Here is a 16,890-nt window from a genome sequence, read left to right on the forward strand (position 1 = left end):
AGTGTGTGAGTTTTCATTGAAAAAAACACTCTAGTGTATGAGTTTTATTACAAAACTCTAGTGTGAGTTTTTACCGAAAAAACTCTTAGTGTGAGTTTTTAATGAAAAACTCTTAGTGTGAGTTTTTAATGAAAAACTCTTATGTGAGTGTTTTAGTTTTTAATGAAAAACTCTTAGTGGGAGTTTTTAATGAAAAACTCTTAGTGGGAGTTTTTAATGAAAAACTCTTAGTGTGAGTTTTTAATGAAAAACTCTTAGTGTGAGTTTTTAATGAAAAACTCTTAGTGTGAGTTTTTAATGAAAAACTCTTAGTGGGAGTTTTTAATGAAAAACTCAAGTGTGTGAGTTTTTATTGAAAAAAAAAAACGTGTGTGAGTTTTTATTGAAAAAAACTCGCGTGTGAGTTTAAAAAAAACTAGTTGTGAGTTTTTATTGAAAAAAACTCGCGTGTGAGTTTAAAAAAAAACTAGTTGTGAGTTTTTATTGAAAAAAACTCGTGTGAATTTTTATTGATAAACTAGTGTGTGTGAATTTTTATTAAAAAAACTCTCGTGTGTAAATTTTTCTTGAAAAAACTCTAGTGTGTGAGTTTTTATTGAAAAATCGTTAGTGTGTGAGTTTTTATTGAAGAAAAACTAGTGTGTGAATTTTTATTGATAAAAAACTAGTGTGTGAGTTTCCATTGAAAAAACTCTAGTGTGCGAGTTTTTATTGAAAACTAGTGTGTGAGTTTTTCTTGAAATTATGCTGCAGTCTACTTCTTTCTCTAACTTGGGAGTTAATTTAATTTTGTGGAAAAAAAAAGCATTTCAGCATTGCACAATTCCACCTATACTCGTGCTAATAACTTAAACAAGGAAGATAATTAGACATAATACATATATGTCTGTACAATTCTATTGGTATTTATCATAACCTAAAGAGAAAACCGCACATAATACATAATATCGGCCTATCACTTGAGGTACAGAGGATTTACAAAACGGAACACAGGTCATTGGAAATGCGCTGAGTTAATCACAAACTCTGATTAGCCGTTACTCATTTCCAAGTATAGGTTATTTCATCATCAACAAACATTGCAAGATGCAACTGTTCTTTCCACTGATTTTATCCTGCAAATGCACTTGACTCTCCATTATTCATATTCGTCGAATCCACAACGGAGTCTACCATCAATTCATAAATACTTAAGAGCTACCTTAAGCCTAGTAATGGAAAAAAATCATATTTACATGGAACACCGATTCACCCACACACTCGATACGCGGATTTGACGCGAGTGGAGAATACGTCACTTGTTCATCAGGTAAATAATTTGGTGAATCGGCACCAGAGGCCACCACTGAATGAAACTGGGTTGCATCTAACATTTATTTATTTGGAGCTCGTCACGTTCGTTCAGTAGCTCTTATTTACGTGATGATAAGGCGACATATTCTTCTTAACAACAACAACAGTGCGAGACTGTCGAACATCATTTGTTCAAGATGAAATCTCGAATCTTCTCGGCTCGTCAAAATGCACGCTGCGTGGGTTCGGCTTTTTGCCATTTCCAGTTTTCCCTCCAAAATGTCCTGCGACTTTCAGATTCTTTGAGCGGTTTCAAAGCTTCGTGAAACTCCAAAAAGGATCTTGAATTTACGAACCAGCGGCTAACAAACAAACAAACGAACGACTTGTTCTTGGCGAGGTGATTTCACAACGGAGCGAAATACCGGAAGAACACATTTTTTAAAAAGAATATACACTGTACACTTGAGAGAGAGAGAGAGTTTAGCACCTTGCAATACGACTACTAGATTTGTCTTCGCGCATGCGTCTTGGTTAAGTTTCATCAGGTCTGCAGCTGCGTACAAAAGGGGATTTCGCCGCACAGAAAACCGTATGTCAAGGAAAATGATACGAAGAATCGGTAATTCTCTGTTGATCTCGAGCACTGGAAATAATGAGAAATTTATTCCTTTTATAGTTTCCTATCACATACAGGAGCATTATTTGTAAATAGTATTGTCTTATATGTATTTTTGTCACCTGCTGTTTTTTTTAAAATGTTTTGCTTTTAAATTTACCGAATTAGTCTTTCACACGTCGGTAAGGAAGCTAGTTTAACAAGATTCATATTATTTATCTTCGTTTCACAGTACCCAACTTTCTGAAGCTGCAATAAGGATTGTCTATTCAGTGAAATCTCCCCGAAACACTGTCAGATATATGTAACTCTAGAAAATAGAACACGTAGATATTTTCATTTAACAAAACTGAACGACTCCCATTAACCCTCGATCGTCACCTTGACACCAAAATCCCTGATTAATTCAGTCACTCACTGATCGATTCTCCTGCTAGCAGAAGAAGAAGAAGAAGATCCCAAACTCAGCAATTTAGAGGAATAATGGAGAGTTATCGTGTCGCACTGAACGCAACCGGCCAGCAGCGAGTATCAAAACAAACGCCTGATCATCATCCGCCGAGGAGGCGACGACTCCTTCACATGTCCTGATGGCTCGTAGTCGTCACCGCCTGCAGCGCCGAGGCGTCGTACCCGTGGTAGGGGTAGGAAGCCATGTTGGGGAAGTGGTGGAGCAGAGAGGCGGCCTCCGGCTTGAAGTGGGGCGACAGCATCTCCGGCTTGACCATGTTCTGCCGCTGCGCCATCCCGGCCAGGCTCGGGTCGTAGCCCATCTTGGTCGGGTCGTAGGCCGCCATCTTGGTGACGTACATGGCCCGCATGTCGTGGCCGGCGGGGTCGAAGTGGTGGGACATAACGGGGCCCTCTCCGTGGGGGCCCAGCAGAAGGTCTCTGGAAAGGAAGAAGAGATGGATGGGTGTTAGTTATCCGAGCTACTCAATGGCAGGTTGGAGGTTTTGAAATGTGACGGGGTATAATACATATATATCAACTGTGTCTCAGTCTGTCTGAATATGGGTGTGTTTTTGTTCCGACGCACATGGAAAATGCTGTTCACAGGTTTTTATTTCATATAATAAGTCAGTCATTTTTAATACTGAGATTTTATAACTCACGCCATCCCGAACCCACACCTACGAGATGATGCCCCAAATTCGACACGAGAAATTGCATGTTGAGGTACTTTGATTATCCAATTTGCATTTATTTGACCAAACCACCCTCTGTGATTTGTAATTGTATTACTAGTAAAATGTATGATAAATCTTGCAATATCGTTTCAGCTAAACAAATGTTGATGTTGAAATGACATTTTGCAATTATCGGACGAACCAGACTTTGCCGAGGCAGGCGGGAAAACAGATTGTATATGACATTTCTTTTTCGTTATCGTTGTTGACACGCAATATTGCTGCGATACGAGCTCTCTCTCTCTCTCTCTCTCTCTCTCTCTCTCTCTCTCTCTCTCTCTCTCTCGTGTGTTGTGCAATAACAATTCATTTTGATGCCCTTCATATTGAACTGCAGGATTAAACACAAAAACTCACGTAAGGATATTATATCCCTTGTGTATTTACGAGAGTTAAATTTTTATTAATAAATGCGACAGCTTCAATTAATATGCCAACGAAATACGACTCTATCCACTGAAATCCTAAACACACGAAAACAGTTTTCATTTTCAATTAAATCAGATTTCGAAATGCAAGAGCGCGCGATAAATGCAATGATAAAACGGCCCTCATCAAGAGCGAGGCGCCACTTTTCTGGGAAATAAATAAACAATTAAATAAATGAAAGAGCCGAAGGCTTTGGTTTTTGGTCATTGTACAAATGCTGGCATATAGATGAACGATGGAATTTCACGGGAAATGATGAACTCGAACCTGCTTTGATCGGGACAGTTACAATTGCACGATTTCATGGCAACTGAAGTTCAAGCGAAAATGCAATGCATGACTACCCTAATATTGTTCTTCTTGCATATTGAGAAATTATCTATCTATTCATTCATTTATTGATTGTTTTAATAAGTGGGATCTCTTCTTTCTGTATTTCCCTTTACTTCCTCTTACTTCTTCCTAATAAACACCATATTCTTTGGAAGCTTGAATTTCAAGGCGGTGGTCTTTGTGGTGGGCTTCTTCCATGTGAATAGGTTTCATCTACTGAATAATAATAATAATAATAATAATAATAATAATAATAATAATAATAATAATAATAATAATAATTCCCGTAAGGAGTTAGAGCCGTCAGTGCACCTCATTCGGTGCAATGTAAGCATTACTTAAGATTCTTTGCAGCGTCCCTCCTGCCCCTAGCTGCAACTACTTTAATTCCTTTTACTGCACCTCCGTTCATATTGTCCCTCTTCCACCTTACTGTCCACCCTCTCCTAACAATTGTTTCATAGTGCTACTGCGAGGTTTTCTTCCTGTTACACCTTTCAAACCTTTTACTGTCAATTTCCGTTTCAGCGCTGAATGGCCTTGGTTGCCCCAGTGCTTGGCATAACGCCAAAATTCAATATAAAAAAATGTGATCGGGACAGTTGCAATTGCATGATTTCATGCAACTGAAGTTCATGCGAAAATGCAATACATTACTACCCTAATACTATTTTTTAATTTTCATAAATTTGTTTATTCATTTGTTAATTAATTTTTTTTGTAAGTTGGATCTCTGCTTTCTTTATTTCCCTTTATTTCCTCCTACTTCTTTCTAATGAACACTATATTCTTTCGAAGCTAAATTTCAAGTCATTGGCCCCTGTAGTAGGCTGGCTCCATATGAGTAGGTTTCATCTATTGAATAATAATAATAATAATAATAATAATAATACCTAATGTTGTTAAAAAGAATGGCAGAATTAAGCGAGTTGATTTTATATATTTTTTGCTATTTTTCTTATTGTTTTTTCTATTTTTCTTATCATCCGCTTATCAGGCTCAGCGATGTTTCTGAGTAACTGGCCAATATTCATATCGGGAATTTCTAGAAATTATAAAAATGCTGAAGACGATCTTTTATTAAAACAGGATTCTGGTATATTGGTATTAGCATATAGGATCTCGGGGTCCAGGTCAAGTTGTAAACCCAAGACGACCCCGGCCTGGAATTAAACTACGCATATACGGAATAATACCAGCACCGATTACGACCCCTGTTTGACCTGGACCTGAGATCCTACGCTGTTAATCCCAGTTTGCTAGAATTCTGTTTTAATAAAAGATCATCTTCAGCATTTTTATAATTTTAAGAAATTCCCGATATGAATAGTGGCCAGTTACTCGGAAACATCGCTAAGCCTGAGAAGCGTATGATAAGAAAAACAGAAAGAACGATATATAAAATTAACCAGATTAATCCTGCCATTCTCTTTAACAACAACTTTAAAATATAAAGAAGATCCTATTACAAGCATGTTCTATTGAAGGAGATTGCTCCTTCAGCTGCATTTATTTTTTAGAAGTTCTTTTCTATTCTTCTTATTGCGGCTTTTTCAATATTATATATTTGAAAAAGCCGTAATAAGAAGAATAGAAAAGAACTTCTATAAAATAAATGCAGCTGAAGCAGCAATCTCCTTCAATAGAATAATAATAATAATAATAATAATAATAATAATAATAATAATAATAATAATAATAATATCAAACTGATGATGGAAACTAAATTAAACAGAGTTGGATGGCCCGTTTGAGATCCGCTCAAAGACCCTCGTTAAGTTTAATCGATAAACAACATAAATTTTTGACAGACATTGTCCGAGTGTTACTGAGATCATCCATCATAGCCTGCCTGCAAGAGATAATGAAGACCTTCTTGGCTAGCCTTTCATTTCCTAGTTTTTCAATTGTGATTAAATAATAGCACCTCATTGCCCAAATTCTCTCTGTGGCCGCGAGTTCGATTCTCGAGCATTCCATTGAGGGGTCAGAGATGTGCATTTCTGGTGATAGAAGTTCACTCTCGACGTGGTTCGGAAGTCACGTAAAGACAAACAAACATCACCCAAATTCTTAACAGAAAAATCCCGCTGTTACTTAGATTACGCATTATATCATCCGTTGCTTAAAAGGATGTATGTAATCCCCCTTTGGCCCCTATAGCTGCAACCCATTTATATTTTCTTTCTTTTATCTCCCTTTCTACCCTCCTAACAATTGTCTCATAGTGCAATTGCGAGGTTTTCCTCCTGTTACACCTTTCAAACCTTTTACTGGCAATTTCCGTTTCACCGCAGAATGATCTCATATGTCCCAGCGCTTAGCCTTTGGCGTAAAGTCTACATTCTCTTTTGTTCCATTCTATTCTACGCATGACGCATGATAGCCTACACCTGGAAGAGATCGGTCTGAGAAAATACCAAAGCTTTGCTTTGTTCGTCTTTTGTTTCCTAATTTTCCATTTGGTTTTCGTACTCCGTTTATTAGTGGAATACTCAGCTTTTACGAATTCATCAATTTATTTATGTACTTCCTATCACGGTAATGTCTTTGTTTTCGATTGAGTTAACGAGTGTTTCCTTCGCGTGTTTATCAATCTCATGTTGACTTTAAATAGGCAATTAAAGGGACCGAAAAAGATGTATCACATTGTTTAGCGAGTGGAGGCATGGCATCGCCTCCCCTTTGTCTACTCTGTGTATCTGAGGGGAGTAATAAAATGAACGGTGTGTCATTCCCCTCGCCCCCTCATTCGATTCGCCCTCAACGCCGCGTCGACTTCGGGTTTCCACGTCGGGACAGAAATTGCAACAAAAGACGTTTATATTCTGTAAATTAAAGATAAAAGGTTAATCATTAAAGATGATAGGTTAATGTATAACAAGATTCAGACATGGGAACTCCCGGGTGTGGCTGTGAAGATTTGACAGTAATTCGAAACCACGCATGACGTTTCGTTTCTAGCTGTTTGTTTTGATTCTTAGCTTCTGCCTTTGCTCTTCATTTCGCTAATTATTCAAATTGATTCCATTTTGACGAAAATACATTTAGAAATAGACGCTCATAGCGTAACAAAGAAAAGATGCGAAGAAATGATCTCAGGCACAGCGCTGGAGTGCCTTTTAGCCCAAGAAACGGAAGTCGAAGCCAGAGCCGAACGGTCGGTTCGGAAGGCGTTTGGGGAGCTCTTGGAGTGGGAGTCGGGTGACGGGTTGGGTTACCATCCAGGTCGCTCGGTTAACGAGACCCGACATAAATCTGTGAGTTTAGCCTCCAATAACTAATTAAGTCGGTCTCTGCCCCGGCCACATAACTAATTTACGTCACAGAGGCCGGTCACGGGAAAGGGCAGGAGGAATACGTTTTTATTCGGTTGAAATATGGTACTAAAGATGGCGGTCGATGGTGTGACGGAATGATTTTCCCTTTTCCCTCTCCTTTGTTCTGTTTGTGTGGTTCTTTTCCTTCACCTTACTCACTCCCTCAGTTTATAAAACGTTGCTCTCTCTCTCTCTCTCCTCCTCCTCCTCCTCCTCCTCCATGTCTACCACGTTACCACATTAACAATTTTAGAAGAAACTGTACGAGATGAAATGTATTCCTGGTTTTCTATTAAAAAAGAATTAGTCTACTGTCAGACCAGTAGCGGAAAGATAACAGTATTAATAATTGTAAATGATGGAGAAACGATAAAACATTGAAATCAATTGAAGTTAACTCATACTTAGGACAAAAATCACCGACGATCCCCGTCCTGAAGATACAAGTTTCCGGTTGCTTGTTCCCGTAGGGGGTAGTGCCGTCAGTGCACCTCATGCGGTGCACTATAGGCATTACTTAAGGTTCTTTGCAGCGTCCCTTCGGCCCTTAGCTGCAACCCCTTTCATTCCTTTTACTGTACGTCCTTTCATATTCTGTTCCTTCCATCTGACTTTCTACCAATTGTCTCAGTGCAACTGCGAGGTTTTCTCCCTGTTACACCTTTCAAACCTTACTGTCAATTTTCCTTTTCAGCGCTAAGTGACTTCATAGGTCCCAGCGCTTGGCCTTTGACCTAAATTCTATATTCCTGTTCCTATTCAACTGCCTCTCGGTGATTCCCGTAGTCTAATTGTTATCACCCCTGCCGCACGGTGAAATTCCTCGTTGGACGAGTCGGTAACGCGCTCTTCTACCAATCTCAGGGGAGTGGGTTCGTTTCCCCGCTCTGCCAACAAGGAATCAGAGGAATTTCTTTCTTGTGATAGAAATTCATTTATCGATGTGGTTCGGATCCCACGATAAGCTGTAGGTCCCGTTGCTAGGTGACCAATTGGTTCCTAGTCACGTAAAAATATCTAATCCTTCGGGCCAGCCCCAGGAGAGCTGTTAATCAGCTTAGTGGTCTGGTTAAACTAAGATATACTTACTTCGCTGCACAGTGAGAGAGCAGAGATCGATCTCGGTAAGGGGTATTAGAGGCTTAAGATGTTTGCTCATTTCATGGAAAATCTGAAGTTAATCTATTGATTTTAACCCTGCAATGTTACCGGAAGACTTTGTGAGAACCCCCTCTAAACGGGAGAAGACGTAAACTCGAAGAAAATTGTTTAAGAAAAGAAGCCATTTTAGAAAACCAAAAAAGTGAGTAAAAGAAAAAAAACACGGGGTTTCGACCTCCCCGTGGTTCTCTTTAGCTGTGCTAGAAAGTAATTACAAAGTATTTTCAAAGAGAAAATCGAAAGAATAATTACAACGAAAACCGTCAGTCGGGCGCCCTCCTTAGATATCTTCATTTTTTTTTTCTTATTTCTTTGTAAACACTGTAAATTCTTTACGGTACAACTGAAGAGGATCTTAGTGAAGGTCGAAGCTCCTGTTTGTATATATATTCACTCAAACTTGGATTTTTATTATTTTTTTTTTTCTTACAGTAGTCATTTCTTGACCATTAAAGATAAACGCGAAGAATGTATTTTTGCATTTTTTATTAGTGGGAATAAAATGACCTTTTTTCAAGAAAGACTGATTCCGTAGAGGGGGCGGGGGAAGGCGGATTATTGCCGTCAGTGCACCTCACACGGTGCGCTGCATGCATTACGCAAAGTTCTTTGCAGCGTCCCATCGGCCCCTAGCTGTAACTCCTTTCATTCCTTTAACTGCACCTACGTTAATATTCTCTTTCATCCATCTTACTTTCCAACCTTCCCTAACAATCATTTCGTGGTACAACTTCTTTGAGGTTTTTCTCCTGTTACACCTTTCAAACCTCCTTTTCTCTGTTTCCTTTTCATCGCCGAATGTTAAAAGTTAAGCATACCTTAATTTAACCCGACCACTGAGCTGATTAACAGCTCTCCTAGGGCTGGCCCGAAGGATTAGATTTATATTTAAGTGGCTCATGAACCAATAGGTTACTTAGCAACGGGACCTACAGCTTATGGTGGGATCCGAACCACATTATATCGAGAAATGAATTTCTAATCACTGGCGGCAGCTGGGTCCGCCAAATGACCTTATAGGTACCAGCGCTTGGCCTTTGGCCTATATTTTATATTCCAGTTCCAAGACAGACTGACAATGGCTATAAGAATGTATAAGATGAACAGAGAAGGATGGAGCAGATCCTCGTATCCCAAAATAGCTGCGAGAATTCAAGGCATCATCAACATCTAGTCGACCGAAACGGCGTGAAATTTCAACTTGGCAACAAGGGCGGTTGGTTTTCGGTAGCCCCACGTGACCGTGCAATAATAATAATTGTAATAATAATAATACTTTGTTTGGTTGGTGTGATGAAGTGGGAATAGTTTGGATATTCAGCCAACTTTCTTTTTTTTCTTACTAGTGTGAGCTGCTGATATCTTTCAGTTAATGACTTGTGCTATTATTATTATTATTATTATTATTATTATTATTATTATTATTATTATTATTATTATTATTATTAGCACTAGTGTTTAACTGAAAGATTTCAGCCACTCACAACTCGTAAAAAAAAAAAAAAAACACCAAACAATAGCCATTTATTCCCACTTTTATCACAGCCAAACAAAGCTATTATTATTACAATAATTATTGTAATAATAATTGTGCTTAATAATTAATAATAATAATAATAAATAATAATAATAATAATAATAATATATTATTATTATTATTATTATTATTATTATTATTATTATTATTATTATTATTATTATTATTATTATTATTATTATTATTATTATTATTATTGGGTAGCAATCTCAATTACGAGCACACAAGTAATGTTCTTTAAAGTCCAGAATAATATACTGCTTCCATCAGTATATTGTTGTGGACCTTAAAGAACATTATTATTCTTATTATTATTAGAATTCCATAGAAAGCTAGTTTTTTCTTATAGATTCACATTTGTGGAACGCCACGGAACGACTGTCGGCACTTTAAACTCAAGCCTAAACCCATTTGAAGAGAAAAAAAATGGCCTCTCGTTAATTATCCTGTTTTGTGGGAACTTCTGTTAGCCGAGGACTCAAGAAGAATGTTTTTCCTTTTTTTTTTTCATTTGAGTTTTTTTTTATTTTTTTTATTTTTTATTTTTTTTAGTATGGGCTCAAGTCTTAAGTTTTTGTCTTGTATACTTTTGCTTTATACTTTTTCTCTTATCGTTAGTTTTTTTATATATCTTATTTTACTCCTGTTTGTTCTTCGTCTTTCTTGTGACGCTGTAGTGAACAGTTAATATTATGAGTGATAATAATATCTAGTTATGTCATAGCATAACTTTGTTTAATTTCTTTATTTTTTGTCTCTAACGTTGAGTGTTATTCATCACATTATTATTATTATTATTATTATTATTATTATTATTATTATTATTATTATTATTATTATTATTATTATTATTATTATTATTATTATTATTATTATCATCATCCACAATGTTTTGAGGGCAGTTTTTCTATATTAATATTTGTATTTGTACCTTTTTATTTGATTATAGCCATACTCTATTTGTAGATGGCTTTGGACTGAAATACAGCAATTTACTACTACTACTACTACTACTACTACTACTACTACTACTACTACTACTATTATTATTATTATTATTATTATTATTATTATTATTATTATTACACTCAAGTAGCACTGGGATAACCAGACGAGTGTCATCTCTGTTACTGCTACAATGATTACCCTTATTATTATAACCAGCATATATATATATATATTTTTTTAATTTTATGGACTTCCCTCTTGCTTCATTTCCATTCACCCTAGCTGCCACCCACAGCAGTTGCCTAACAACTGGATATATAATTAACTACACAGGTCCATATAGGCACATTGGATTTGGAGGAAACGCCTCCAGATATGAGTTAGACATGCTACTAACTAGCTTACGAGAGAGAGAGAGAGAGAGAGAGAGAGAGAGAGAGATGTGTCAGTGGTTTTACAACTTCCGCAACCTGCGTAATGACACCCGAAACAAGGCGGGAAGAAATAAAAAAAAGAAAAGGAGAGAGAGAGAGAGAGAGAGAGAGAGAGAGAGAGAGAGAGAGAGACGACCAGCAAAAGCAGGTCGCTCAAGATTGACCCGTAACCCACCACAAAAAGGTTTGCGACAGCCCAAACTTTAGCCACCTACATGTAAGCCGAGAAGTTTTCGCATCACTCACACCCTCTGGCGACAGCCAGGGGGAAAACCCCTTTTCCCCTTTCCTCCTAGCCCTAGCTACCCCCCTCTTCTCTCTCTCTCTCTCTCTCTCTCTCTCTCTCTCTCTGTATCCTTTGACGTACCCCGAATAACAGCTTATGTTTTATTGTCTCTCTCTCTCTCTCTCTCTCTCTCTCTCTCTCTCAAGCTGTATCTTTTGACGTAACTCAAATACGGATTATCTCTCTCTCTCTCTCTCTCTCTCTCTCTCTCTCTCTCTCTCTCTCTCTCTCTCTCTGGCTTTATCTTTTAACGTAACTCAAATAACGGATTATATTCCTTCTCCCTCTCTCTGTCTCAAATATTTGACGCGATTCAAATAGTGGGTTATATTTCATTAATTATTTTTGTTTTTGTTTATTTAATCTCTCTCTCTCTCTCTCTCTCTCTCTCTCTCTCTCTCTCTCTCTCTCTCTCTCTCTCTCTCATTTGACGAGGCACTCAAATAACAGCTTATATTTAACCATTTTTTGTTTCATTTCTCGATATCTTTTTATCTCTTTAGTCGTTTGTTGTCGCCAGGGGAAATTCTCTCTCTCTCTCTCTCTCTCTCTCTCTCTCTCTCTCTCTCTCTCTCTCGGGCTTGATCTTTTGACATAACTCTCAAATTACAGTTTATAGTTTATTTCTTGTTTTATGTTTTTATTTGTTATTTTTCTCCCTCAAGTTTTATAATGAAAACTTGTAATTTTTCTAATAACTCATTTCAAATGTAAAAAAGTAAAAAATGCGCCGAAGAAAGAGGTTTCTGTACAGCGTATAATGCTGTATGAAGCGCGGTCTATGAAACTAACCACTAACCATTGGTGGCCTGTTGCACGATTATGGCTTATTCTAACCTTAAATAGAATAAAAACCACTGAGGCTAGAGGGCTGCAATTTGGTGTAATTGATGACTAGAGGGTGGATGACCAACATACCAATTTGCAGCCCTCTAGCCTCAGTAGTTTTTAAGATTTGAGGGCGGACAGTAAAAGTGCGGAAAGACAGAAAACTAAAGGTGGATTATTCACATGCATTCACTTACGCATTTATTGTTTAAATGATTGTTTATTTCCATTACACAATCACACCTATCCGTGATTCCCCAGTCAGTTTTGAGTAAGACGGGTTAAATGTGATATTGTTTTAGTAAATAATGACGTGTGACAGTTCGATAATTATAAACAAGTCAGTATGGTCATTGGTTCACTCCGTACTTAGTTTAACTCGAGATTTTTTTTATCCTCGACACCGCCCCCACTTGGCACCGTGACCACTTTTTTAAAAAGTGAGGCCGTGACCACTTTTTTTTTAAAGTGGCACCGTGACCACTTTTTTAAAAAGTGGGGCCATGACCACTTTTTAAAAATTGACACCGTGACCACTTTTTTTAAAAAGTGGGGCCGTGACTACTTTTTTTTTTTTTTTTTTTTTTTAAAGTGGCGCCGTGACCACTTTTTAAAAAGTGCGGCCGTAGCCACTTGTAAGACTTGACATCGTGACCGCTTAAAAAACTTGGCATCGTAACAACTTTTAAAAAGTGGCATCGTGCCCACTTTTAAAAAGTGGCACTGTCCGTCTTGGCACCCGCTCGGGTATATGGTCCTTGACCAAACAAACAAAGACGCATGACCCTCACTTCAAAACACTCGGGTGAGTGTGCTGCCACAGAGGACGGAGACGTGGCACCAGACACCCGCTGGGATGGCACCTGACCGTGAGAGAGAGAGAGAGAGAGAGAGAGAGAGAGAGAGAGAGAGAGAGAGAGAGAACCGTTTCTCTGCTAACTGTTTTATCCGTTGTTGTGTTTAATTTTCTCTCTCTCTCTCTCTCTCTCTCTCTCTCTCTCTCTCTCTCTCTCTCTCTCTCATTGCTATTAATACTACTGCTACTCTGTCTCTCTCTCTCTCTCACATTGCTATTAATACTACTGCTACTCTCTCTCTCTCTCTCTCTCTCTCTCTCTCTCTCTCTCTCTCTCTCTCTCATTGCTATTAATACTACTGCTACTCTCTCTCACATTGCTATTAATACTACTGCTACTCTCTCTCTCTCTCTCTCTCTCTCTCTCTCTCTCTCTCTCTCTCTCTCTCTCTCTCTCTCTCTCTCTATTCATTTATTTTCTGTGCACATATCTACTTGCGTATTCATTGTTAACTGGGCGCGTTCCCTTCATCACTAATGGTCGTACTTTATCTCTTGTCCGTATTTTTTTTATATTATTTCTAAGCAAAATAGCCTTTATTATATGTCGCCAGCCAAGTCTCTGTATTTTCTCATGTTTAGATAAACAAGTCGAGATCTGTATTTCTTTGCATTCTTATTGTTTTATGATAAGAGTATATTAGTCTTTCTATCTATATATATACCATTTGCTCCAGTGTATATATAAATATATATCTGTCTATACGTATATAGTTTTCTCAGGCGTTTTAAATCTGTGTATCTATCTGTCTAAACGCATACAGTTTTCTGAGACTTTTTAAATCTATGTATCTATCTGTCTAAACGTATAAAGTTTTATCAGGCATCTTAAAATCTATGCATCTGTGTCTAAACTAAACGTATACAGTTTTCTCAGGCTTTTAAAATTTATGTATCTATGTCTAAACTAAACGTATACAGTCTTCTCAGGCATTTTAAACACATGTTAGCCAGTATTACATTCATGTAAATATATCCTGTTTGCTTATCTAACCTCCCACCTTCTTCTTCTTCTTCTTCTTAACCGTTCGCACTCATTACATATGGGACCCATTGGACGGAGAGGCTTCCCTTTTCACGGTTCTTTTACATTCCGGCCGTGCACCGCTCTTCGTAAAGAGACCTTCCCTCGCCCTCATCTTCCTCTCTTTTTTCTATTTGTTTTTATAAAGTGCAACGGGTCTTCCAACTTCGACCTTTTCTTTCATTTGCCACCCAGGGAGAGAAGGTGATGTGGGGACTGATGCTTGAATGCTGGACTTGTTCTGGGGTCGCTTTTTTACGGCACTGTTTGCCCTCCGTGAATTATATAAGTATCCCCTTTGAAAGGTCTGGTTTATAGTCCCTTTACCGTTTTCTTTCAAGTCAGTTTTAAAACTTTACCATTTTCTTGCAAGTTAGTCATTAAACTTTACCATTAGTAATCCAACTTTACTATTTTTCTGTAAAGTTAGTCATCACAACCCTCATTTGTCTTTCTCACCAACCGCCGTCCTTGAGTACCAAGGCAGTTGATGCCGTTCTTTGCGTTTCAGTTAAACTGTTTGGTCTAATGTAGTTTGTGTTAAAAGAAATGTATGACAGCCATTATTCTTGCTGTTCTACTTCAAAATGAAAGCATTACTAGCTGAAACCTCTTTCATTCCTTTTACTGTACCTCCATTCATATTCTCACTCTTCCATCTTTCTATCCACCCTTTATAGTGCAACTGCGAGATTTTCTTCCTGTTACACCTTTTAAGCCTTTCTACTCACAATTTCCATATTAGCGCTGAATGACCTCAAAGGTCCCAGTGCTTGGTCTTTTGCCAAAACTGTATATCCCATTCCATTCCTATAGCATTGTGCTGAAGTATAAAATGTATTGGAATTACCGACAATATTATTATTATTATTATTATTATTATTATTATTATTATTATTATTATTATTATTATTATTAAGTAAGCGTGATGACGATTGTGATTATAATGACAGATCTGACAATAGCGTCAATTTCATTGTAACTACAACGTGCGGGTGGCTGACGAATTTTAAGAGAAAAATGTAATTTACTGTTTTATATTATATCTTTTATAATGAACCAATCACATTATATCTTTTATCATGAGCCAATCGTTATTAGCGGGTCATAATAATAATATCCTTCATTTCAGCTCAAGGCCAAATACGGAGATAGAAAAGGTAAATATACAATACCATACACTAATTTGAAATACACGAAATGAAAAGAATGATATATTACGTTTTGAGTCTCGCTTCTCTAAATCACTAAATCAAAGTTGATTTGTTTCATATTGATTAATATAATAAAAGTTGATAAAAACCATATTACGCACGAAATACCGGTATGTATTTTCGTTACTGCGTGAATTGCTGTAATGTGTTTAATCGTTTTACGACAATTTTGCGTTCAAGGTCAATTTTACGTATCGTCATGCGTGAATTAGGTTACAAATCTACGTTTTCTCAACGTAAGATTTCGTTTATAACTCTGTTTGATTACTACTACTACTACTACTACTGCTACTACTACTGCTGCTACTACTACTACCACTACTACTAATATTAATAATAAAAAAAAATTATTACGAAAGAGGATACCACTATAATTATTGATTCATAAAGTTCTGTTATTCTCGAGTCCAGCCGATTGTATTATTATTATTATTATTATTGTTATTATTATTATTATTTTTTTTTTTTGCTCTATCACAGTCCTCCAATTCGACTGGGTGGTATTTATAGTGTGGGGTTCCGGGTTGCATCCTGCCTCCTTAGGAGTCCATCACTTTTCTTACTATGTGTGCCGTTTCTAGGATCACACTCTTCTGCATGAGACCTGGAGCTACTTCAGCCTCTAGTTTTTCTAGATTCCTTTTCAGGGATCTTGGGATCGTGCCTAGTGCTCCTATGATTATGGGTACGATTTCCACTGGCATATCCCATATCCTTCTTATTTCTATTTTCAGGTCTTGATACTTATCCATTTTTTCCCTCTCTTTCTCTTCAACTCTGGTGTCCCATGGTATTGCGACTCAATGAGTGATACTTTCTTCTTGACTTTGTACATCAACGTCACGTCTGGTCTATTTGCAGCGTATCACCCTATCCGTTCTGATACCATAGTCCCAGAGGATCTTTGCCTGATCGTTTCTATCACTTCCCTCAGGTTGGTGCTCGTACCACTTATTACTGCAAGGTAGCTGATGTTTCTTGCACAGGCTCCAGTGGAGGGCTTTTGCCACTGAATCATGCCTCTTTTTGTACTGGTTCTTTGTGCAAGTGCCGGCATTCACTTGCTATGTGGTTTATGGTTTCATTTTTCGTATGACTTCCTACATATGGGAGATGTTTATTTCCGTCTATCGTACTTTGAACATATCTGGTTCTTAGGGCCTGATCTTGTGCCGCTGTTATCATTCCTTCAGTTTCCTTCTTTAGCTCTCCCCTCTGTAGCCATTGCCAATTGTCATCGCTGGCTAGTTTCTTTAGTCTGTCTCATGTTATTGGTCCGTGCATTGGTTTGTTGTGCCAGTCCTCTGTTCTGTCTGTCTTTCTCCTGTCTCTGTATATTTCTGGGTCTTCGTCTACTTTTATTAGTCCTTCTTCCCTTCATGCCACTCTTTAGCCACTCGTCTTCACTGTTTTTCAGA

The 16,890-nt window shown here is 37.6% G+C and overlaps 1 protein-coding gene across 1 annotated transcript in view; it reads right to left on the reverse strand.

Annotated features, from left to right (window-relative positions):
- Positions 1 to 202: 202 nt before the first annotated feature.
- The window catches only part of LOC135201777 (homeobox protein six1b-like), a 111,203-nt gene continuing 94,515 nt past the window's right edge, over positions 203 to 16,890 (reverse strand). Inside the window, exon 3 of the mRNA XM_064231029.1 lies at positions 203 to 2,803. Within this exon, the coding sequence (XP_064087099.1) occupies positions 2,491 to 2,803 (313 nt within the window). The 3' untranslated portion in view covers positions 203 to 2,490. The remainder of the gene's footprint in view (positions 2,804 to 16,890) is intronic.

This window comes from Macrobrachium nipponense, chromosome 28 (genome assembly GCF_015104395.2).
Source record: "Macrobrachium nipponense isolate FS-2020 chromosome 28, ASM1510439v2, whole genome shotgun sequence".
Classification (NCBI taxonomy): domain Eukaryota; kingdom Metazoa; phylum Arthropoda; class Malacostraca; order Decapoda; family Palaemonidae; genus Macrobrachium; species Macrobrachium nipponense.